The sequence below is a fragment of the Sturnus vulgaris genome, chromosome 2 (assembly GCF_052056855.1).
Source record: "Sturnus vulgaris isolate bStuVul1 chromosome 2, bStuVul1.hap1, whole genome shotgun sequence".
Classification (NCBI taxonomy): Eukaryota; Metazoa; Chordata; class Aves; order Passeriformes; family Sturnidae; genus Sturnus; species Sturnus vulgaris.
The window spans coordinates 87,994,553-88,017,775 of NC_142244.1; the positions used below are offsets into that span (position 1 = coordinate 87,994,553).

At 37.3% G+C, this 23,223-nt stretch overlaps 1 protein-coding gene across 3 annotated transcripts in view; it reads left to right on the forward strand.

Annotated features, from left to right (window-relative positions):
* The window catches only part of UBE3A (ubiquitin protein ligase E3A), a 51,961-nt gene that overhangs the window by 1,170 nt on the left and 27,568 nt on the right, over positions 1-23,223 (forward strand). Inside the window, exons 2-6 of one of the 3 annotated variants that reach the window (XM_014892550.2) lie at positions 2,815-2,904; positions 8,601-8,668; positions 16,177-16,323; positions 16,919-17,037; positions 20,367-20,411. In XM_014892550.2, coding sequence (XP_014748036.1) covers positions 17,018-17,037; positions 20,367-20,411 — 65 coding nt within the window. In that variant the 5' untranslated portion in view covers positions 2,815-2,904; positions 8,601-8,668; positions 16,177-16,323; positions 16,919-17,017. Of the gene's footprint in view, positions 1-2,696; positions 2,905-8,600; positions 8,669-16,176; positions 16,324-16,918; positions 17,038-20,366; positions 20,412-23,223 lie in introns of those variants that run through there. The other 2 variants (XM_088159973.1, XM_088159974.1) reach the window with 2 other exon arrangements.

The window sequence follows — 23,223 nt, forward strand, 5'->3', positions numbered from 1 at the left end:
AAATCGGCTTCTCAGAGTGGTTTAGCCATGTTTCTTGCATGTCTAGCAGAAAGTTTCTCAGTGGAAAATTGTACCCCATTTTAGCTTTGATTTCTTAAGTAAGACGTGTGTGATTGTGTTGTCAATTTATCTCTTTTTCCTTTTTATTTATTTTTTTTTTAACTAGCTGACTGGTTTGAAAGGGAGAGGTCTAAAAGATAAGATTAAGTTCCTAATTCATGCAAATAGCATCCAGTTAGAGAGATTCCTGGTAAGGAAGAAGCCGTGCTCTGAGTTGTACTGTGTTGTTATGGGGGGAGAGGGAAATAATGGAGATAGTGAGAAGTGTATTACTTGATGAATGAAAACTGTTTGAAAATGGGCTTACAGTTCTACAAACTGCTTGGTTTAGATGTTGGCTCTGAATAGCTGTGCCCTTTCATTGTGGAAACAGTTGAAGGTACTTTTTAGAAATTTGAAAACACGGCAAAACTCAGTTTGAGTGTGTTGAATTGAAAGTATGAAATGCGTATTGCTAAATTGATATGGATATACGGAAAAAACTATCACATGTGTTTGTCTTTTAAAACAGATGCAGTTTGTAGTGCAGTATCATTCTGTCAACTCAGGACAGAAAAATGGTGAAAGAAAACCTAGTCTACTACTTACATTTACAGAGCTGATACTTTTAGTTGAAATTATTTCTGTACAGCATTACAGATGCTTCATCTCTCTTTTACAAATATATTCCATGCCACTCTAAGTTGCTATTTAATGTAGCATCTTTCCTGCTGGAATTAAGAAGTTAATTTTGTTTATCAGAGGTGTTTGCTATTTCTCCTCATTGTGGTGTCCTGAGCATCTCCCAAGAATATAGGAATAAAAGAACCAAGCTAGATACCAAAATGAATGTTTGATATGTTTGGGTTATTTCAGGGTGTAGCTCTGTGACTTTGTAAAAAAAGTCAGGCTTGAAAAAGCAGAAACTGTCTCACAGCAGTGTGTTTTAAAGCCTAGATTTCTCAATCCAAGTCCTCTTCAGAACTCTGTAGTTGTGTGGGTTTTTTTAATAGCAAACAAGACTTCTGGTCTTTTCCTTTTTTTTATTGCTGCTGCTGTTTAAAAACGTGGGAATAGTGATTCTTTTGTGAATGGAATTGAAAACTGTGTGTATATATTGAATACATCTAGGGATGTTCTCAGCCTGTTGGAGTCCCTGTTAGAGTGTCTGGAAATTGTCCCCGATTGTTTTAATCAACTTGAGAAAATAAACCAAGTTCTTTTTCATATAATCTAACTTCTCTTTTGAAAGTATAAAATGTCATGTGTTCCGCCAGGACCCAGCACACGCAGTATAAAATCATGCTTTTTTCATTATGATTATGTCCTTTGTTGACATATTCTTCACTAGTTCTCAGAATTCACAGGTTCTGCTTAACCAGATAAATAATGGGGGTGGAAATACCTTTGAGTTGAATTTTAAGTTATAAACATGTTTAATTGTGAACATATTTAAACGTATAATATTTTCTATGTACAGTAATTAGCATAGTACATGATATGACACTTATCATGGAATTAATTCCATTTTTATGTTTTTGTAAGTATGCATCATCCTAACTTTTGCTGTGCAGGAAAGATTTTTTTTTCCCTATGTTGCTTTCAGTTTTAGTTTACTTAGTGAATGTCCAGAGAGAATTAAACGCAGGAAATGTCTTTCTCCCTCCCCACCCCAGTGTACTCATACACCTGAAGATGAAAGCCACTAATCCTAAAAAACAGAACATGCAATTGAGGGAAAAAGGAACAGAATTCATAAAGTATGTAGGCACAGATCTCATTTCAAGCATCAGTCTTCCTTCTGGTAGTGTGGGCCAAGTCTTCGCTCTAATTAATGAATTGATATTGATTTTTAAACAAAGGAGGTGTGTTTTACAATTTTTCCAAAGTATCCAGTGTATTTAAGGTAGCTGTGAATTTTTTAGAGAAGCAGTGTTAAAAGGTTTTCTGTCACTAATCAGATTCTGATTTATACCTGGAAGGAGGGGAGTAATACATTTGCTATCAGGATCTGTAATGAAAAAATCTACAGTATGTTGTTTACTTTCTAAAAAAAAAATTACCCCCTCACTGAAGTTCTATAAGCTGTGCTAAATAGCTGATTCCCAGAGACAGCAGCAGTGAGCAAATCTCATATTTGAAGTGAATTTTGTCACCTTAAATACTTTACTGCTTTAACTTTTTGTATTAGCAGGCAGTGCTTGATAAGGCTGTGTTGCCCATGAATAAAAGTTTGGAAAAAAAGCTGGTTGATAGGAATAGTAATATATGTAACATACCTGGTTGGTTAGCAGAAAGTCAGCAAATACAGTCTAAAGGTAACATTTTGCAATGAAGCAATACTTCAGTAACTACACCAGCTGGTGACACATTTCTTCGGGAAAATAACCTCATAGAAGGAATATGAAAATCAAATAATGTTGAGATCCAAGATTCAGGTTTGGCAATGTAACATCTGACTAAATAGCACTTAAAATTGCTATTTTTGAATAGCTGCACCTTCCTGTGGTTAGGAGGGAAAGAGCTTATTGACAAAATAACTTGCTGGGTGCAAAATTACATTGTAAATTAAATATTATCATAGCTCTGTCTAACAAATACTCTTATGAATGAATCTCTTAAAGGAAGCATTAACTACTTTTTACTTACTTTAATAGGTTGAGCCTGCTTCCCTGTATTATGCAAACTGCTGAATGGAGGAAGGGGGTGGAAGTCAGTCTTTACCGATACTCTTTCCGTTACCATCCTGCATGGTTCTTTACCCATGTTTTACAGAGTGGTGAAGAATTAGGAGAAGCTGCAGTTGTTCAGCTGAGTGGAACTAAATGGGTGGCTTCCTTCTGGACCCTCACTTCACTGTCTTAGGTAAGAGGGGTGATCTTCTTTTGAAGCTACTTGCATTTCATTAGAACAGAAGCATATATGGGTTTTTTTAGATAAACTTTTAGTTAGCAAAGCAGAGCTTTGAATTATCTTTTTTTTTTTTGATCTGGTGGCTTGAAAAGGGCATTCATAGTATGTAGCTGTCCCAGTACTTTTCATTGAAAAGCATTGCTGTTTGCATTCATTCAAATAACTTTAAAAACATGCTCTGTGTACTAACATCACTTACTTCTGAGAATCATGTTTATCTTATGTAGTATGACAGAAGTGGGACTGTCACCCAGAGTTGGGTTACAGTGATGGTGGGTATAGGACAGCTCGAACTGATGTACCACTTGATTGCTTGATATGCAGTGCATTACTTTTTTTTTCCACAGACTTGGGATAGTTTGGGTTGGGAGGGACCTTTAAATGTCATCTAGTCCAAATTCCTCTGCAATAAGCAGGAACATTTTCAAATAGGTCAGGTTGCTCAGAGCCCCGTCCAGCTTGACCATGTATATTTCCAGGGATGGAGCATCTCCTTCCCCTGAGCGATCTGTTCCAATGTTTTACCACCCTCACTGTAAAAAATTACTTTCTTATATTTAACTTTAATCTATTGTCTTTTAGTTAAAAGCCATTACCTCTTATCCTGTCATAGCAGGCCCTTGTAAAAGCCTGTCCTCCTCTGTCTTGTAAGCTCCTCTTCACTATTAAACAAAAGCAAACAGTTCCCTCCAGATCCTTCTCTTCTCTGGGCTGAACAATGCCAACTCTTTCAACCTTTCTTCATAGGAAAGCTGCTCCAGCTCTCTGATCATTTTTGTGCCCCTCCTCTGGACTTGCTCCAACAGGTGCATGCCTGTTGTGTGCTGAGGACTCCAGAGCTGGATGCAGCACTCCAGGTCGGGGGGTCTCAGAGGAGTAGAAGGGCAGACGGGTCTCCCTCAGCCTGCTGGCCATGCTGCTCTTGATGCAGCCAAGGATACGTTCTGGACTGCAAGCACACATTGCTGGGACAAGGCTGGCCTTCCAATCTTCCAAGATCTCCAAGTTCTTCCATAATTCTGCTGCCAATTCCCTCATCCCCTGGCCTGTATTGATACTAGGGGGTGTCCCAACCCAGGTTCAGAACCTTGCACTTGGCCTCATTGAATGAAGTTCCCATGAGCCCACTTCTCAATCTCATCCAGGTCCCTCTGGACGGCATTCCATTCCTCAGGTGTATCAGCCACAACCACAAAGCTTGGTATTGTTTGTGGGTGTCCCGAGAATACGTTTAGTCCCACTGTCTGTCATTGATGAAGCTAGTAAACAATAGTGGTCTCAGCATGGACCCCTGAGGAACACCTCTTGTCATTGATGTCCATCTGTGCATTAAGCCATTGACCACTACCCTTTGTATGCAGCCATCGAACCAATTCCTCATCCACCAAAGCATCTGTCCATTGTCTCTCCAATTTAGGGTGAAAGGTGGTGTGGGGGACCATGTCAAAGGCCTTACAGAAGTCCAAATAGGTAACACCAGTAGCTGTTCCCTTGTCCACCGATGCAGTCACTCTGTCACAGAAGCCCATTAGGTTGGTCCAGCAGGACTTGCCCTTGGTGAAGCCGTGCTGGCTGTCTCAAATCTCCCTGTCTTCCATGTGCCTTCACGTTCCTTCCTTGTGTGACAGAATGTCAAAGCTGTGACCTAAACAACTAAAGACAAAATCTAAGTATCAAAAACTAAAGAGTGGTTTGAAACCCAAAGGAAATTTGATCTTGGTGGCCTGTGGATCGGTAGGATCACAAGCAGAAAATTACAGAACCTCTCTTTGGGTTTGGTGATTGTTGCATAATGGTCTGGCAATGATTAGTCCACATAGTTTGCGTTTCATTCTGGTGTTGTGTGAGGACTATGACAGGACTTCTGACTGAGCTAGAGTTCTAGGTGTGAGGACCATGCTCTTTGCTTCCTTTGGCACACTGCTTTTAGAACTTTTTAATACTTTGTTGATGATTATTACAACAAAGAAATCTATTAAATTAGGAGATCAAGATGACAGACACCCTCTCCTTTACCCTTAGGAGCTGTGTGCAGGGGAAGCACAAGAGTGATCTATCTTGTGTTGCCAAGCTTGCAAGGCACTGAGAGATGCCAGGCTTGTCCAGGCAGCCAGGCTCTGGCACTACTTGTGTACTCCTGCTCTGGTATGCTCCCTGGGACCCAGGTTGGAGCAGCTGCAGTTCAGCAGGCTTGGGCTGTTAACGGGTGGTAGAGTTGCTCTTAAAGGAACTGAGCTTCTCAAATGGAATGTAGGTCAAAATACTGCAAGAAAGGCTGTCATGGTTGTAGACAAGTTTTGCTTTTGCATTATGGTTAATTATATGTTTGAGCTAGCTAGTGCTTTAAATATTTTTATTTTACAAGATGGTATTTGCCGTTTTCTTAAAAGGAATCAAAAACTTCTACAAAGCTAGATAATACCGAACAGGTCTGTGAGTACCTCAGAATTTCTGTTTCAAATACAATTTTAAATTTTTCTTATTTGTGTAGCTATATTCAGATAATGATTGCGTGTTTTTCATAGTGAAATCTTATGTCCAAAGTCTTGGTGATGAATATTGTGTTTTACTATGTGTGTACACCCAGGTTTATTTTTAGAAAGTCCAAGGTTTACCAGTGTACAGTGGCTGAGTAGCAACACATCGTGTTTCAGCTGGTGTAGCAAAACTTGCTTATTGTAGCCAGTAGAGATACATACTTAAGAGTCCACACAACCTGCAAATCCCATCAGATTTCAAGGACAAGGGAGCTCCCAAGAGAGTGTATCACTTATGTGAAACCCTGGTATTTCTTGCTTGCAAAGATTGAGCCCTCTACATGGTAAGGTTGTGAAAAACACTCCAATTGTCCTGTTCCTATAACCTGAATATCTGATTAAAAGAAGGATATTTGTGAATACTTGTTTTTTACTTGGCTAGTGTGATTTTTGTTTACTGTTAAAATGTTAATTGTGTAAGAAAATTATTCTTAATTGAACTTAAATATTTGAAATTGTCAGAAAATGTATAATAGTAGGTATTATTTCTTTAGGGTAGTGCTCTCAGAATTTTTTCTTCTATTCTTGTTGTATTATAGTTATTGGATAAAACCAGACAAACACAACAGCTCAAAACCACAAGTGGAAAACATAATCTAAGCACCTGAGATGATTTTATGATCTCTTTTATCAAGCTTGGCGTGAGAGTTGCAAAATATTTCTTGTAATTTATAAATAATTTCTTAAATATTTTGTAATTCCGTGTGCTACAATGTGGTTAATTCAGTGCTTTACTGTCTGTGTTAATATAATTCAGTGTGCCTTGAAGTCTCCTTTTCTTACTGAAAATGTGTGACATAGTTGTAAACAGGCAGCTTTTTTGGTTCTGGTCACATCATCGATCAAGTTTTTTTAATGTGGAGTAGAAGCAATAAGATTGGCCAAGCTTCTATTCACATTGTCATTTGCATTTTTTTAGGCAGATGTGGCTTAGTGCTAATTAAGTATGCTGAAGGTGAATGTTGAAGTACATCTGACTTCATGTAATAATTTTCATTCCTTTTAGACAAGCATTACAGAGCTTTATTTCCTTTTGTGTTGTTATGTAGCCTTTGAGTGAATGTAGACTTTAGACTTAGTAGACTGCTGAACTCTGTTCTGCCTTAGTGGTAGCTGGTGGGGAGAGACTGAAGGAGAAGAACTGGAAGTCCAGGAACTTCAGTTTTGTGTTGCTGGATTTGCTCTTCTTTTATTGTGTGTTATTATGCAAATAACCTGTCTACATCACCTCCTTTGTGGTCTTGTTTTCTCTATCAGTTGTATGGCCCTACACTACTTCATAGCTTCAGTTCTGTTGGGAACATTTTTTTTTTTTGGTCTCTATTGTTGGGCAATAATCATAAGATCCCTGGTACATGTATTTGCAATACTTTTTCATGCTGTGCTTGATGCTGTCCTCCTAACTGTGCACACTGAAAATTTGTGCTTTTGTATCTTAGAGGAGAATGGGAGAATTTTATACAGATGACACTGCTCTCTGTCTGTACAAGAACAAATGTATGCATTGAATCTAGAAGTCCTGTGGCTTGAGTTCACAAAGTGTAAAAATATTGGTCACATTTGTCAGAATACTTTTAACTGAGTTTGTCTAATGGCACCACTGTGAATGAAGAATTATTCTTTTGTAGAATATAAGGTATTTTGGATTTCTGCTGTGGATATGGAGTGGAAGTGCTACTTGCAAACAGGAAAATCATAAGTTACTGTCTCATGTTGTTCAGATAAAATTTTCTTCTTTTTTTTTGAATGGTAGTAAAGTTTTATTGACGCAGTTGCATATCATTAACACAGTAATCCTAACTGTACAGAAGTCTAAATAATTAGTAGAATTGTTTGTTGAAATAGAAGTCTTTTTTCACAAAACTTGTAGGGTGCCCTATATAACTAACTTTTTTTAAACACAAAAAAGTGTGCTGGCATTGTTAATGCTTAGAGCTTTAGTGGCAAAACTGATCCAGGGTCACCCCATTTCGGTTCCTTGATAAAGAATTTGGCCCCTGATACTAAATGTATTCTTAATGGTTTGACATCTTTTAAAATAAAACTGAATGTACTATTAAGGTAACCAAATTGGGGTTTCTGATGTGGGAACCCTGATCTATATTGGAGATCAGCCTAAATCAGCTGCATTGGATTTGTTTGTTCTTAATAGAGTTTTGAGCCAAGAAATCATGTATTAAATCTTCATGGTATTGAAAATGGGATATTCTGTGCCAAATTACTGACTTTTTTGGAAATTAATTAGTAGATTGCATAGAATCAGGGAATGGTTTGGGTTGGTAGGGAACCTTAAAGAAAAGTCTAATTACAAACCCCCTCCATGGGCAGGGACCCCTTTCACTAGACCAGGTTACTGAGAGCCCCATCCAGGTTCTTGTTGAACACCTCCAGTGATGGGGAATCCACAGCCCCTGTCTTTCTTTAGTTATATGCAAATGTCTGTTTCTGTCACCTTTTCTCTTGAAGCTGGTTGTGCTTTTAGGTGTTTGTTGAAAATATTTCAAGTATGTTTTAGTCCCTTGTTAATTATGACTTCTCTGAAAATGAATTCATAGAACAGCATACTGAACTCCAACTCCAGTAGTTTTATGCACCCAGAACAAAGATTTGGTTCTATCTGTGACTTCTTTTGAGTGTTTATTTTTTTTTCTTATTATAAATTCCAGTTCTTAAAGAAAAGAAAGAAAGAGGACAAAATAAGGGGCAGGAAGGAGAAAGGAAATAAGTATTTGTAATGAACTGGATGAATGGAATTGTAAAACTATTGCATCACTACAGGGAAAAGAATGGGAACACTGTGTGTATGAACTTCATGCTTTTGCAGTTTATCTAATATAATAATTGTTTTCAGTTGTGCTTTTCTATGAGAAGTATGATTTTGTTTTACATGGTTTAGTTTTGGGTAGTCCTTTGAGGAGTGGGATGTTGGGTCTGATGATCCTTGTAGGTCCCTTCTGACTAGGCATATTCTATGATTCTGTGTTTCCTTTAGTTGCAGACTTGTGGCTAATCCAATAGGCACTTTTGAAAGTATTGTCTTGAAGTTTTATTGAGCTTCAGATTGATATGGAGCATAGAGCAAGAACTGAATTGTAATGTTTTGCATTATAGGTACAAGAACTGTAGAAGTCCATTTTAGAATTTGAAAGAACAAGATTCTGCAGCTCTGGAAAGATATGGTATGTTTATGTTTCCACTTATATTGTTTGTATGCTAATTGTAATAGCAAATAATTATACTTTGCTGAGATTTTAAAAAGGTTGAAAATTAATTCAGGAAGAAGCACACATTAATTTTTTCCCCCTTTTTAATTATGCTATCTATTACTTAGTCATAATTCTCTAGAAAACTGACTTATTTGATTTTTCTTGGGGAAAATAAATACTGATGATATAACATTGATGAATTCCTTTTTAATTTAACAAGCTCATCATCATGCTTCTACCATGCATTTATTTCTCCATGGATTGGATAAGAACTGGTGTGTTTCTGAAAGCTATATTGGTTTTTTTAATTCACTACTGAACATATTATAGTGAGGATATGACTTGAAAAATAAGTTCAGAACTCGCAGAAAATTTATGCAATCATCAGTGTAAGTCAAATTTATGAATAGGAATGCTGGGGAATACAGAAATGTAATCTTTATTAGCCGTGTTAGCATATACCCATGGCACATGGTATCTCTTTTTTGTTTAGGCTCTTAAATGTCCAGGCTGCTTAAAAATACGTACATGTATTGTGGCAGGGTTGGAACTTGAACTTGTAGTTATTTTAATTGCCATTTCCAAACTTAATTCTCTGGTGTAGTTCTCTGGTAATACCTGGTATTACTGCACCACTTTGTACTGTCTCTTTAAGTTCTATAGCTCTGCAACTTGGTACATAAAGAATTTTTGAAACTTTTAGCATCACTGCATTCAGGAAAACAACAATTAAGTAAATTTTTCTGCCGTATTAAATAGGTCTGTTAATGCATATACAAGACTGTACATAGTTATTTCAATAACAGTTTCTAAGCCATGTGTGTACTTTCTCTTTTAACCACTTAAATTGTGGGGAAGAGGTAAGTAACTGCTGATATGAGTTTTCTGTGCCATGGGTTTATGTCTGAATTTTTTATTTTTTCAAGATAATTAACTTAGAAATAAAGTTTAGAAATCTCAAATTTGCAGAAGAATTGTTTGATGTCTTTTTCAATTCTGTTTCGTAGGAACTATAGACAGGCTCTAATAAAACTGTTAATTCTACCCTGAAACTTTAGCTGTAGTGTGTACTAATTAAAAGTTGTGAGTCTCTCAAAAAGCTACAATGTTACATTATCACAATCCAGATGTTCCTGAGAGAATTGTATAGATTGGTCCTTTACTCTAGCAGGCATCTGGCAGGTAGTGTATATTCATTTTTGCACCCACAGCACCACTGGGACCACCCACCTGCTTCTTGCTCTCCAGTGTCAATACCAGTTCTGTGTATGATGGCTTTTCTTCAAACTTAAGCCATTATTTCTTTATTGCCATTATTCCTGCTGGCTGCTTTTCTTCTGGTTGTTCAACTGCTTGCCACTGTATGTATGCATAGATCCTTTCTAATGGAATGTGCTTCATAAATTGATGAAAAATTCCCTTCTAATCCCCCACAAATTGTGAGTAATAAATACTAATGGAACATCAGGAAAGCTGAATGTCATGCTACAGAATTGCATGGTTGCTTGGTTTTAATATCAATTGTATTTAAACAAACATGCCGAAGAACTTGGTGAACAGAAGATGCTTTACATGGAGGCAGCATGAAAGATGGGTGGCAAAAGAAATCAAAATAGAGCATAAGAAAAAGGACAGATGGAATAACAGCTTAAGTAGTAAAGCTGAAGCGAAGCTGTAAAACTTACCTGACTGCAAAATAACTTAACATGATGAGTAACCAATAAAAGGAGAGTTACTAAAAGGCATTTAAATAGGTGATTGGATTTCACCTACTAGTATAGAAGGGGCTTTTTGTTCATGGCTGTGTATCATTTTGGAGGGAGCCTGAAGTAACAGGTATAATATAACTGAAATAGAAACAAATGGTTCTGCTGCAAAAAAAAAATCAGAGGGGTGTGTGTAGTGGAAGAAAAAAAACAAACAGTTGTGGCCTAAGTGTAAAATGCAGAAGCTAAGGATAATTTTGGATCTTTCCTGCGTTTACAAAGGTGAACAAAATACATAAATGATCTCACTGAAATATTAAACCAAAACCAGATGTTGAAGGTGAAATCTAGAGTCCAAAGTTGCAGGGGCTGTTGTAGAAAATGGGAATAACATGCAGGCCTCTATTTTTGGCATGGGAGGAGGGAGTGGGAGCAAACATTAGGCATCTTTCTGTTACTCTGTGATTTATGGATATCATCGTTTAACCCCAGCTGGCAACTAAACACCAAACAGCTACTCTCTCACCTACCCACACAGTGGGATGTGGAAGAGAATTGGAGGAGTAAAAGTGAGAAAACTCGTGGGTTCAGATAAAGATAATTTAATAGGTAAAGCAAAAGCTGTGCGGGGAAAAAAAGTGAAACAAGGAATTCATTCACCACTTCTCATGGACAGGCACATGTTCTGTCATCTCTAGAAAAGCAGGCTCCATCATACATAGCAGTGACTTGGGAAGACAAATGCCATAACTCAGAACATATTCCCCCTTTTCCCTTCTTCCCCCAGCTTTATACACTGAGCACGATGCCATATAATATGGAATGTCTCTATGGTCAGCTGGGGTCAGCTGTCCCAGCTGTGAGCCCTCCTCACTCCCTGTGCACCCCCAGCGCCCTCCCTGGTGTGGTGAGGAGCAGAAAAGGCCTTGAATCTATGAAAGCACTGCACAGCAATAACAAAAACATCCCTGTGTTAACACAAATCCAAAACACAGCCCCACACTAGCTACTATGAAGAAAATTAACTCTATTCCAGCCAAAACTAGTACAGTGGAGAATATTGACATCAAAGTAAGTATACAGATATTATAGGATGGAGCTTTTCTGTAAATCTGTGTTTGATTTCTTTGTATTGAGATGCACAAAATTCTACCTTTATGAAACTTCTGAAAAGTAACAACTTTTCATTGCAAACATTTCAGTATTTTACTGAAAATTCCAGAGTAGCACTAACTTTTATTAGAAAATAGTAGCAAATTCAGATTCCCATCCCAAATTATTTATTCAAGTATTAAGTGTTCTCATTATCCTGCATGCTTATGTTCCTGCTGTAATTTGAATTTGTGAGCCTTCAGTTTCTATTCATGGGGATTTTGTATGCATTCTTTCAGTCAGAATATCTCTATGTATTTTTTTTTTTGCTATGAGAATACTTAGTTTCTTCCAGTATATATATGTATATATATTGATAGACTTGATTAACTTTGAACTCTTTTCATTGTCTAATCACAAGGCATTTTCTTCTATCTTCATGCTGTCTTTATGGCTCTTTTCTATTACTTCTGGAACACTTTTAAAGAGTATTAAATAATCGGAGAACTGAGTTTAAGTTTGGAAGATGTGTGAAGTACTTTGTGCACATGAACAGACACTCTTCCAAGGACCTTTCATGAGTCATATCTGTCATTCTTTTTGTAATATATGGGAGTATGTGTACATTTGTACATCAGTTTTGACTGCTTTAGTCAGCCTGGCATTTTCCAGGACAGAGGCCAATTCTTTTGGTTTTCTAACTAATGTGATTTTGCATTTGTTGTTACTAGTTGAATTGCTTGGTTTACCAGGCAGTGGCGAAAAAAATCTTTATAGAAGCCTTATTGCTATTTGGCTGGGGCGTTTTTTGGCTCTATTAGGATTTATATGATCAGGTTGTATTAGTGGCTATTTTATTTTACTGTAGAATCAGTAATAATTTTGCCTACTAATCAGATGAAGAAAGCTTATCTTTTTATGTTTTGTGCATTGGAAGCAGCATGCAGGCAAGAAAAGTAATTTGTACTCCCAACTTTGTGAAGAAATATAAGCTCAAACATGCCTATTACTTTTTTTTTCTGCATATGACAATTTAGATTGAATTATAGAAGGCCAGCTCTCCTATTAGGTGTCAGTTTCTTATTGTATAGATGATTGTTTCATCGTGGTACTCAGTCATTCTGGAAATATGTAAATTCATTCTTGGGGCATTCACAAAGACTCTTGAGAAGACCCTCAAAAGTTGTGTTTAGTGGAATATTCTTGAGAGAGATGGTTATATTTAATTAAGCAACTCAAATTCTGATACTGAAAGGTAAGGTAGATCATGCTACTTCATTGTACAGTGAATCGCCCCTATTTTCATCATAGAACAAAAAGAGAATCTTAATTTTGGATCAAAGATTACTTGGGTAGATACTTAAAATTGCTTTGTAAAGGAAACCTAAATTTTTACAAGTGCCACTACCCTCAAATGCCACTCTTTTAATAAGTCAATCAGGAAAATAAGGAAAAGTGTTCATACTCTAGGGGATCTTCCTAGACCTCAGATACTGTGTGTCAGCTGCCAGATTGCATTGCTCTCACAGAAGGTGACCATGAAATAACCCAGGGATAGTAGTAGGTTTAGGGAATCCATGTAAGTAACAGTGTTCAAATAAGTGATTGGTACCTGGAAGTAATTTGCCTTTATTTTGGTTGCTGAAAAATAAGTACTTAAATTCTCCAGGGTGTGGCTTTAGATTTTGTATGTTGAAATTGGGGACCTCCTCTGGCCTCATGCTTGTAGACTTTGAAGGTTTAAGGAAATGTACGGAGATGTTTCACCAAATATGCAACAAAGTTGCTTTTAGCCCCTTTTGATGCGTCTGAGCTTCCTTTCTGATCTCTTGTTCTTTCACTCTCCTTCAACTCCTTGAGTTGACAGGAACATTCTTTTATGAAAATATTCTCCTGTGCCATCTTGGAGAAATGTTGTTCCAAATCTCACTGCATAAACGTTATTTATCCCATTCCTTTTTGATAAGGGCTAGTTCAAGTCACAAATTTCTTCAAATACATGGTTTGAAGGCTTAGATCCTTATTTATTGTCTTGCTAACTGTAATAGGGATTGTTGCAGTCCTGGTTGATTCTGCCCCTAGTAAATAGTCACTAGGCAGACACATTTGTGTCTGTTCTGGAGCCTGCCCAGTCCAAAGAGCCTGGCAGCCATCTTGGGTTTCTTGGACAACTCCACAGGCACAAACTTCCTTTCATACCTTCAGCTGCTCAGTGTGTCTGTAAAAGCCTAAACTGTAAGCTATGCTGATCATAACAGTGAGGACCAAGGAAATTTGTTTGAGTAGTATAAATAAATATCTACTCTGGGACTTCTGTTTCTGTCTTCTATAAGATAAGTTATAAACAGAGGACTTTTTTTGTAGGGAAATTCCTGTGACAGGAGAGCAGTTGGTGTAGACCAATTCACAATTCATAATGCTGTTATCCAAGATCTTAATGTATTCATCAGTGTGATTTTTCCTAATCATGTAGTGTCTTTTGGCGCTCTTAACCAGGTTGGGGATTTTTGTGCCTTGTTTGTATCAAGCAGTCAAAATGTCCTTTGAAATATATTCAGAATAAATCTTTGATGGCAGTCTCCTTCACCACCCACCCTGTGTTTCAGCATGCTGGTCTCTTTCCCAGCAGACACTACTCTGCTGATGCATGAATGAGTAAGATTTTAGAAAAATTAATTGTATGATCTGAATCTTTGCCTGTCATATTCTGTCCCACAGGAGTGGCAGCAAGGATAGGTGGAGAAGGTAGGATGAGAAGGAGATAAAAGAATAAAATGATTCATTAAGGTTTTTTGCACCTAGACTGCTGAAAAGAAGCATGAGAATTTCAGACCACAGTATAGTAAGTCTAGTTTTAAGGTATCATGCAACAAATCAGAAATGCTTGAAACTACCTGACTCAAAGCTCTGACCCATGACAAATTCAGTTGTAGATACAAATTTCATAACAAAACATAGGTGAGTTAACTTCAGCTCAGTGAGATTTGTGACACTTCAGACATTGCCTCCCATCACAGAACTGCTGTAGATACTCTGCTCAGTGGGGTGGTAAATCAGACTAACAGAGCTGGATCTGTATCAGGCCTTGGCTTGTCTTGACTATGACTATGAAGCTGCCAACTTAATGTATATTTTTTAACATTTGAAAATCTGGTGATGTTTGAATCCAGCACCAGCATTTCATCTGCTCCTTCACTGTTGACAGTTCATGACTTCTCCCATATGAAACAGCCTCAGGAAAACTCTGTTTTACTAAGGTTGATGACAGCCTGGTGTTCCAGCATGCTTCCATTTGAATGGAAGACTACTGTAATAAACTTTTGTTAATAGTCTGGGTGATATAGGGCCAAGTCTAGGTAGGGAGTCATTGATCAGGAACACTCCAGAACATGAGCTGGTACTTCCAGTAGTCAAGACAGAATGCAGGTTTCCCAGCCAGTGAGGCTTTAGAGATGATACCACTGTCCTCTGACCAGTATACTAGAAGTTACTTGGGCAAAGTGCTAGAAGCAGTGTTTGAATAGGCTTCTGTTTCCTCAAAATTAAGGCTTGCCTGAAAATGGTCGTTTTCAGGCCTTAATCAGAATGTCGTAAGCAGAGCAGTGTTTTACAGCTTCTTAGTCTTGCATCAGCATCTTGGGTGCCTTTCTGTACAGCTGATGGTCAGCAAACATTAAATGGAAAATCTTTGCCCTGTTCTGTAATGTTAACAGATGAGGAACCTTTCCAACTGACTTTTAATTGTTGTTCTGTGGTCCTGGCATTGGCTCAGTTAAATTTTGACGATTTGCACCTATGAAACATAAGTACTAAAGAACCTCTGTTTTGATTTGGAAATTTTTGGTAGCCTATTTCTTTTTTACTTTTTTTGTGTCAACTGTAATTGTGTTATGGTGAGAACACTCAAATATTACTGATGTTAAAATCACCAGATGGCACTTTACCTATCTCAATGAATAATAAAACTAATAAGCATCATTCTGAAACTAAGACAAATTTTGTTCTGTGCAGAGTTTATAGCAGAATGGCAAATTGTAGTTGATTGGCAAAACAGGGGAGCTTCTCTGACAAACTTTTAAGAATCATGAGCCTCGTTAAGGTCTTACTGTAATACTCTTGTTATAGGTTGGACTGAAGCACAAAAGAGGGTGCAGTAAAGAAATAAATGTTTTTTGCTAAATATTTAAAGCTGTCTGATGTGCTCTCTTAGTATTTGCACCAGATTGTTATGTCTGCAGGTGTTACACAGAGCTGTGGCTGTGCCCTCAATAGCTTTGTGCACCTTCATTCTGTGTGAGGCTTTTGCTGCATGGCAACCTGCAAATGTGGGGTTTCATCTGGGTTACAGGAATAAACTTCTCAGGATACTATACAGAGGTCTCTCTTCATAGCTACTGCTCTTAAGAGAAAGTAAGATAACTTTTTATTTACTAAATACATTATTAACATTGCAATTTTTATCAAAACTTTGTATTAGTAAAAAGCAAAATCTGTTTATCATCTGATTCTTCTTCAGAGGCCTTTTTTCTTTTCTGGCTTTCTCCAGCGCACTTAGGAGTTTGGGTGGGGAGAGAGAATGGGATGAATTGAGTGTTGAGGATTATGTTTGGAAATATTTATCTGTTAACTTTAGTTTAGAGTAGATAATAGCAGTAGGTAAGAGACTAACTGGTTCCTTTTCAGCCATGGAAGTAATCAGCTGGGGTGGTCCCAGGGCGCTCTGGGCACGAGTATTGCTGAGTGATCATTGGCTGCCACCTGCGTGACAAAGTAAAGGACCAACCCTTCAATTTATACCAGTGGAGCCAGATCACGGGAAACAATTGACAGGTAAAATATACTTTTGAAAATTTAAGGGAGAGGAGAGAGGACACATGATATAAATGGAGCAAAGAACCTAAAAGATTTGCCATAGACAGCAAAGGTCGCTCCTCTGAAACTTTTGCATCGCTATAGCTTTCTTGTTTTTGGGGAGAGGCACACAGCAAAGTTCAGGTTACTTGTTGCTCCCCTGGGAACAGAGCCTTGCTAAGAAACAATGTTAACTGAGTTGTAGCAGCAAAACATCTACCAGAATTTTATTGTAGTTAGAAATTAGAGTTCATGTTTTTGCACGCACTTCCAGGTCTTTGAATGCTTATTGTCTTGACAATTGGGTGTTTTCCACTGGTCCAAGAGATGGGTATGGCTTTTGGTTTTTTAGAATTACTAAAAATAAGTTCCTGAAATTTCAAGTTTACTGGTTGATTGTACTATAACGAGTTATTCTAGAAGTTAGAATGCCATGCAAAAAATAAATGTAAGTAAATCTTAATCTTGCTGATAAAACAATGCTTAGCATCAATATTTTTCTTTTTTTTTATTTAGAGAATTGGCTGAAAATATTTTTTAAGGACTTTTAACTGAATTATTTTTACTTATTTAGAATTGTTAAGCTTATGCTTAGCCCAGCGTGATACAAGACTGGTGCAACAACTCGGTTTTGATCAGTGACTCAAAATTGTGATCACCCTGATGTCACCGAATGGCCACAGCTTGTAAAAGGTAAGCATGAAACATATCAGGTTGTTTCTCAGGAGTTTCTCTACTATAATGTTTATTTTAAGGTATTTAATTTGTATGGCTTGAAGTTAGTTTTATAAATATTATTAAGTTATATTGTTTGTTTAAGATAAGTCAGCTGGCAAAGTGGACTTAGACTCTTGCTTACAGTGATTTCAAAGCTCACTTAGTTTGTCCTTGCCTGCTTTTTAAAATGCAAGCATTATAATGCTCCATGATACCCCTCTTAAGAACAATACTATCATTTAGAAGTCTAGTAATTTTTACTGTCATATTGAATTTCTGTAGAAATTGTTTAGCATACTTATCCAAGCATGTGTTCAGTTTTTGTTTTGAAGTATTTATCTGGGAGGCTTAATGACATTAAAGTGTGTGAAGCTTACATACCATTACTTTTCTCATCTAGAGAGGTACACTGGAGGTAAAGGGAGTGGCTTGTGGAATGGAGAAGTTGCTCCCTGTGTTACTGGAAATGAGCCACCATTTGAATTTGTGAGCTCATACTGCAGTATTCAGATTAATTGGTGTCTTGTGATCAGTATCTACAATTTAATTCAAAGCTGAAGTTTTTAAGAGCATTTGCTCTGAGATTTTCTCTGAACAGAACTCTTGTTTCAGATTTTAAGCATGATGAAAGGACATCTTGCCGTACTATATAGTTGTTTTTCAGTACTGTTGCCTGCTCACAGGAAATAACAAGGTATCTTGTTTGTAAACAATTGGGTATTGCAAAATAAATAGCTTCTCAGCAAACAAGTACAATTCCTGTAATTAGTTTGATCTTCCACTTCATTTTACTGAGTATTCAAAGCTCATTTTATTAGGTGCTTACATCGTCATTTGAAACCTTTTAAATCGAGTTAATGTCCATTAATAGTTCTGCAAATCATAGTTATAGCAGATCTGCTTATGTTTTCTAAAACAGTCAACTGAAGGAATTTTCACCCTGTGTTCTGCAGAGCCACTTACCTTAGAGGACCAGACCTTTTTTGACCCAACTAGATGGTGTTTTTTCTTTTATTGTTTATCTTGTAGATGCAACTTTTGTTTTTTGAGTAACATACACTGAACTGGGTTGTCTTTTTACAGCCCTGATAATATTCTCAAAAATAATGAGGATAGGAAAAGATTTTGGATATACTGCTAGCTGTTTACACGTCTGTACTGCGCATCATCAGGCTACTTTTTTTTGTGCAGAGCTTAGATGCCAGTCAGCTCTTTTTCTGTAATTCTTCATACTGCTTTTTATTTAAAAGGCTGAAAGTAATCAGTATTCTTGATGGTTTTCTTTTAATACCACTATTTCTTTTGCATTTTCATAACAACTAAAAGCACTACTCTTTCCCGAAGCTCATATATGTTGTATGTCCGAATACTAGAATTAAGAGAGCAAAGCCTTAAATATCCAGACATTTTGCTACCATTTTCTGAAGTCCTGGAAGTAAATAGAGGAGCTAACCAGTGTAAATATAAATATGCCTCTTTCTACTATTCCAGCTTTTAACACTTACATGATCACGTGAATAAGTGGGAAAAAAATTGAGATTCTTTTCACTAATCGTTTAGAGGCTTGCTTAGGTCACCAGAATTAAAGGGAAAATTTTATTTGTTTTGCTGCTGAGCATTATTTTTATCAGCAACTGCTTTGTCAGTCCTGAATTTAATGAGTAAGGGAAACATAAATTGGAGGTAATAAATAGAGGCCAGATTTTGAGATTGGACAGTTTTTATTATTTTCCAGTTAAAGGGTATTTACATTTTAAGCATGAGTATGAAGTTAGTTAAATAGGAAGTTCTGAATTCTGTCCCTAGTGTCCGTTAAATTTTATAAGTTAATGAAATACAAACAGTTTATCTGTGTTCTGCATCATTTGTCACCACACAGTATCCAGCTAGCCTAGGATTTATATATAAGCTGTCTGCCAGAAATGCCTTCTAGGCGCTGGTTCTGTTTAGTAGAATCAAAAAAGTTCTGATATTTCAGAAGAAGAACTAAAATTTTAGTAGAGAATTTGAAGAGCAGTCCAAGCTTTAATAGGAGAGACCATCCAGTAAATTAGCAGAATGAAACAGGATAAAAGGATTATATCAGGTTACATGTGGAGATTTCAATAGCATTTAGAATATTGTAGATAGTTATATAGTAAAGAAATTTAGAAATTACATTCCTATAAATAAAGATTTTTTTCTCTGTAAAGGTATAGGAAAGTCTGCTTAGCTGTCCTAATTGAAGTCTCCCAGCAGACTCTGGTGAAACCTACATAGTTCTGTTTGCAGATTTTAGCTCACTTCTGTTTTTAGAGAGCTATTGTGAAAGACATTTTTGTTCATCTAAGCTGCAGAGTTTTACTGGAATGGCTGTGCTCTGTTTCCCCTCCTTGCACAGTGTTTCCAGCATGGCAGTTCTGGTCAACTGTACCAAAGTTTGTACTCAAGCGAAGGTTCTATAAGATTTTATTTCAAGGCATCCTAAGATGATGGGAATCTAAACTGCTGCATTTGTACTGCCTTGTCTTCTGGCTTGTCTGGCTACAAACTCACTGGCTAGGGGGAAGTTCTCCCTCAAAGAGAGAAAAAAAATACTGCCTAAAAAACGTTTACAGTTGAATCAGTGCTGTCCTAAGGAACACGGGAGTAAAGAGGAGCTAAGTAAATGTAATTTAGTCTACTTTAAGTTTGTATTGAGCTATACCCCTTGAATTACTCTGTAAATTAAGTCAATGGGGTTGCAAAGCTAAACACAAGTGCAGCTTGTGCCAGGCAATAACACTTAATTCTGAATATTACTGGCTGATCTCTTGAGGAAAACGGAAAGCAGTTTGTGAGATTAGCTCCTCGAATTCAGGTGGAGAGAGATGTGAGATCTGCTTTGAGATTCTTTTGGACCCTGCTTCTGAGCTGCTACTTCTTAGAGTCCAGCTCTGTAGAGAATTTTGGTTGCAGCTGATCACTGATAATCTTTTAGTGCATGTTTTGGTTACAGAAGTGGTTATGAAGAATTAGCTCAGAACAGGAGCACTAAACAGCCTGAATGCGGAAGTATTGCCAGCAGATCTCTTCCCTAATGGCTCCTGTTGTGTAAGCAGTGGGGAAAAAGTGCTCTCCTTCTTAGGGAAATTCGGCTTAATTGTACTATCATGTTTTATGTAATAAACTGTATTCTTAAGTTTGATAAATTAAATCTGCAAGTATCAAAAAGTTGATGCTTTTAGTGGCAATAATACACTCATCTCATTCCATCTTTCATAACTTCATATTGTAATGACTTGAACGAGCAAGCAGTGCTTAAGGTTTTCTATCTGGTTTTGCAGATCACCAGGAGAACCGCACTCTGAGAACATTGAAACTAGCCGAATGTAAGTAAATGAGTGGATGAGTTTGGTTTATCTTGATTAAAAATGTTCTGAACGTATATAACAGTCAGTCTTGCATCTGCTTAATAAAAAAAAGACAAAAGCTGAGTAGAACTGTGAAATTACCTTAGAAAATTTCTAATTAATATTATGCAATTTTTACAATTTTAAGCCTCTGTAGAAACGGATTTTTTTTTGAGGGTGAATGATTTGGAGGGGAAGTTCAGAGGTTTAATTTAACGTGAACCAGTAGATGGTAGCATAATACAGTGCCAGAAATCTTACAGGGTGTAATTTCTACCTGCCATTCACTAACATCTTGCATGGGTTTGAAGATACTTCAGTAGTAAGGCACAATACCTGCTGGTATCTGTTGTGGCAGATGGATTGTTGAACTGAGAAAAAGAAATTGTGAGTTAATTTGGTGAATTTATATGCCAGTTACTCCTAGAAACAGAAAACTAGCTCTCTTTCACTAAACAATATTCACAGAGCATCTTGCTGACAGGTCTGAACCTCTTTTTGTCTGTCTTCATTAGGTTAGAAGCCAAGATGAACTAAAATCAACATTGTGGTGGGTGGGCTGAAACGTTCATTTCAATTCGAAATTCAAAGAGGTTGCAGGAGTTAGAGGACCATTAAAAAATTATTTGAGACTTTATTCTTCTGTGAGTTAGCAAATAAAATTCTTTTCTAGCTATTCAGATTGTCCTGTCATAGAACTCAAGCAGGGAAACCACAAACTGCTCTTCTGGCTTACAGCATAAGTTCCAAAATAATAGAGGGAATGTAGCCCAGTGGTTGGTGTGCTGTCTGAAGCTTCAAAGGATCTGGGTTCATTTTTCTTCTGCCACAAACTTGTTCTCTGACCTTAAACTGTCTCCTTCACGCCTTCCCCCCAGTGGTCTAGCATTTTACATGCCATGGGCTGGATGCTGTTTTCAGGATGTTTTGCAGGCTAGGGACATAGTTGTGAATTGCTCAAGAACTTCTCTGCTGTAGCTGCCCGACTTAAGGAGGAGAAGAACTGCAGTGAGCCCCCCACACATTGGACTGCATACCTGAAAAATGAGGAGGAGGGAACAGTTGAGGGCTTTTCTAATATGTTATTAGCAATTCACTGCAGTGAAGCCTTTTCTTGCACTAGGAGAAGCAATTCTGCTATGACAGATTTCTTTTCCCTCACTCATACCATCTACTAACAAAGTGCTGTCCAGCTGCTTTCTTAGGAGTGAAGGTTACTGGGATCCTGACCTGAGAGGTGACTCTACCTGTTGATACCTGGACTCTGCATATTGCTGCGTTAGAGGTCACAGGGCAAAAGCTCTGCCATGGTCTCTTATTCTTACTCCAGTAGTGGCCCATGCTGCATTGTGGTTTATGGTTCCTGTAGCAAGCTGAATTGTGCCCTTTTGTTTCCCTGGCCTAGCCAAAAAGGGCTAAGGCTACAGTCAGGCAATAGTCCACCTGGATGTTATCAGTTGGATTACTTGTTTTTGTGCATTCTAAGCAAAGATGTATCAGCAGCACTCACTTAGACTGGTGTGAAACAAAGACTTTAAGGATGTAGGATAAATCAGAAGGAAAAGGCAGCAAAACTTTTTGCCTTCTAGAAGTTTGACAATTCTTATGTGTGTGATTTATCTTCCTTAAAACTGAACATAAAAAATAATTTACAGTAGTAAGTTTTTCTGTGTTATAGCTGAGTAATTTTTCATTTTGGTGTAGACCAGTGGTCAGAGTGGCCTTGACTTCATAAATTTTAGCTATCTAAAATAAATGTGAGCCAGATCCTGTAGGAATTCACATATTTGACTAGTAGTTATACAGTATATTTGCAACACTAAGTGTTTTTTAAACTGTATCACAATGTGATGTGTACTACACCTGTTACAGAGAATTTTTGCAATCCTGCTGCCTAGCTGCTCTTGCCACATAAGGTGGAATGGCAGGTTGAGTGGTAGAGTCGACCTGCAAGCCTGCTGTGTTGCTAAAATAGTTACTGTGTTATTTACATACCTAAAATTCATTAGTAAATGCAGGGACTAAAGCAAGTGCTTTTTTGTTTGCACAATGAATGATTGGTTTTGCTCTGGTTGGCTGATATAATTGCTTTATTTATTTCCATGTTTTGAATTGCAAAGCTTTTTACCAAGAGCATAGTCTTATATGATTCACGTGTGAATGAAAAGAAATTTAAAGAAAATATTCAGATTCTTACACAGCAAAATCTTCTATATGTAAGTCTTGCTTATCCCAGGCTTTTCAAATTCTGGGTCTCCATGTGATGAACATCTTGGTGCTAGGTCAGATTTAGGTGTCCTTTTTATCTTAGCATTTATTCAGGTCTTAGAATTGTTATGGTCAGCATATTCTATCTGCTCCTGTCACACATCATTAACTTTCAACTTCGATTAATATAACTTTCTTAAAACCTCCTTAGCACTAAATTATGTAATTTGATTGTTTAACAATAACTTCTTATCTGTTCATGTGTTTTCTCTCTCTATATTATGGTGTCACATATCAAGGCAAAGGTATGGCTGTCTTCATACAGATTTTTGTGCATTCATCTTTCCTCCCCTCTGCTTTTGAGGATGGGATTCTTTGCAATTTCGAAACTCTTCTTTTTTTTTTTTTTTTTTAATATGAATGTAGCAAGACAATCTTTCTGAGGCAAGATTGCAAGAGAGATGCTGACTTGTGTTCTTCACTCCCTTAATCTTCCTGCACTGCTCCATGTAGCCAGGACAGACCTGTTCTCAGGGCTGCCCTTCCTGAGGAAGTGCCATGCCTTTGTCAGCACATGATGTTC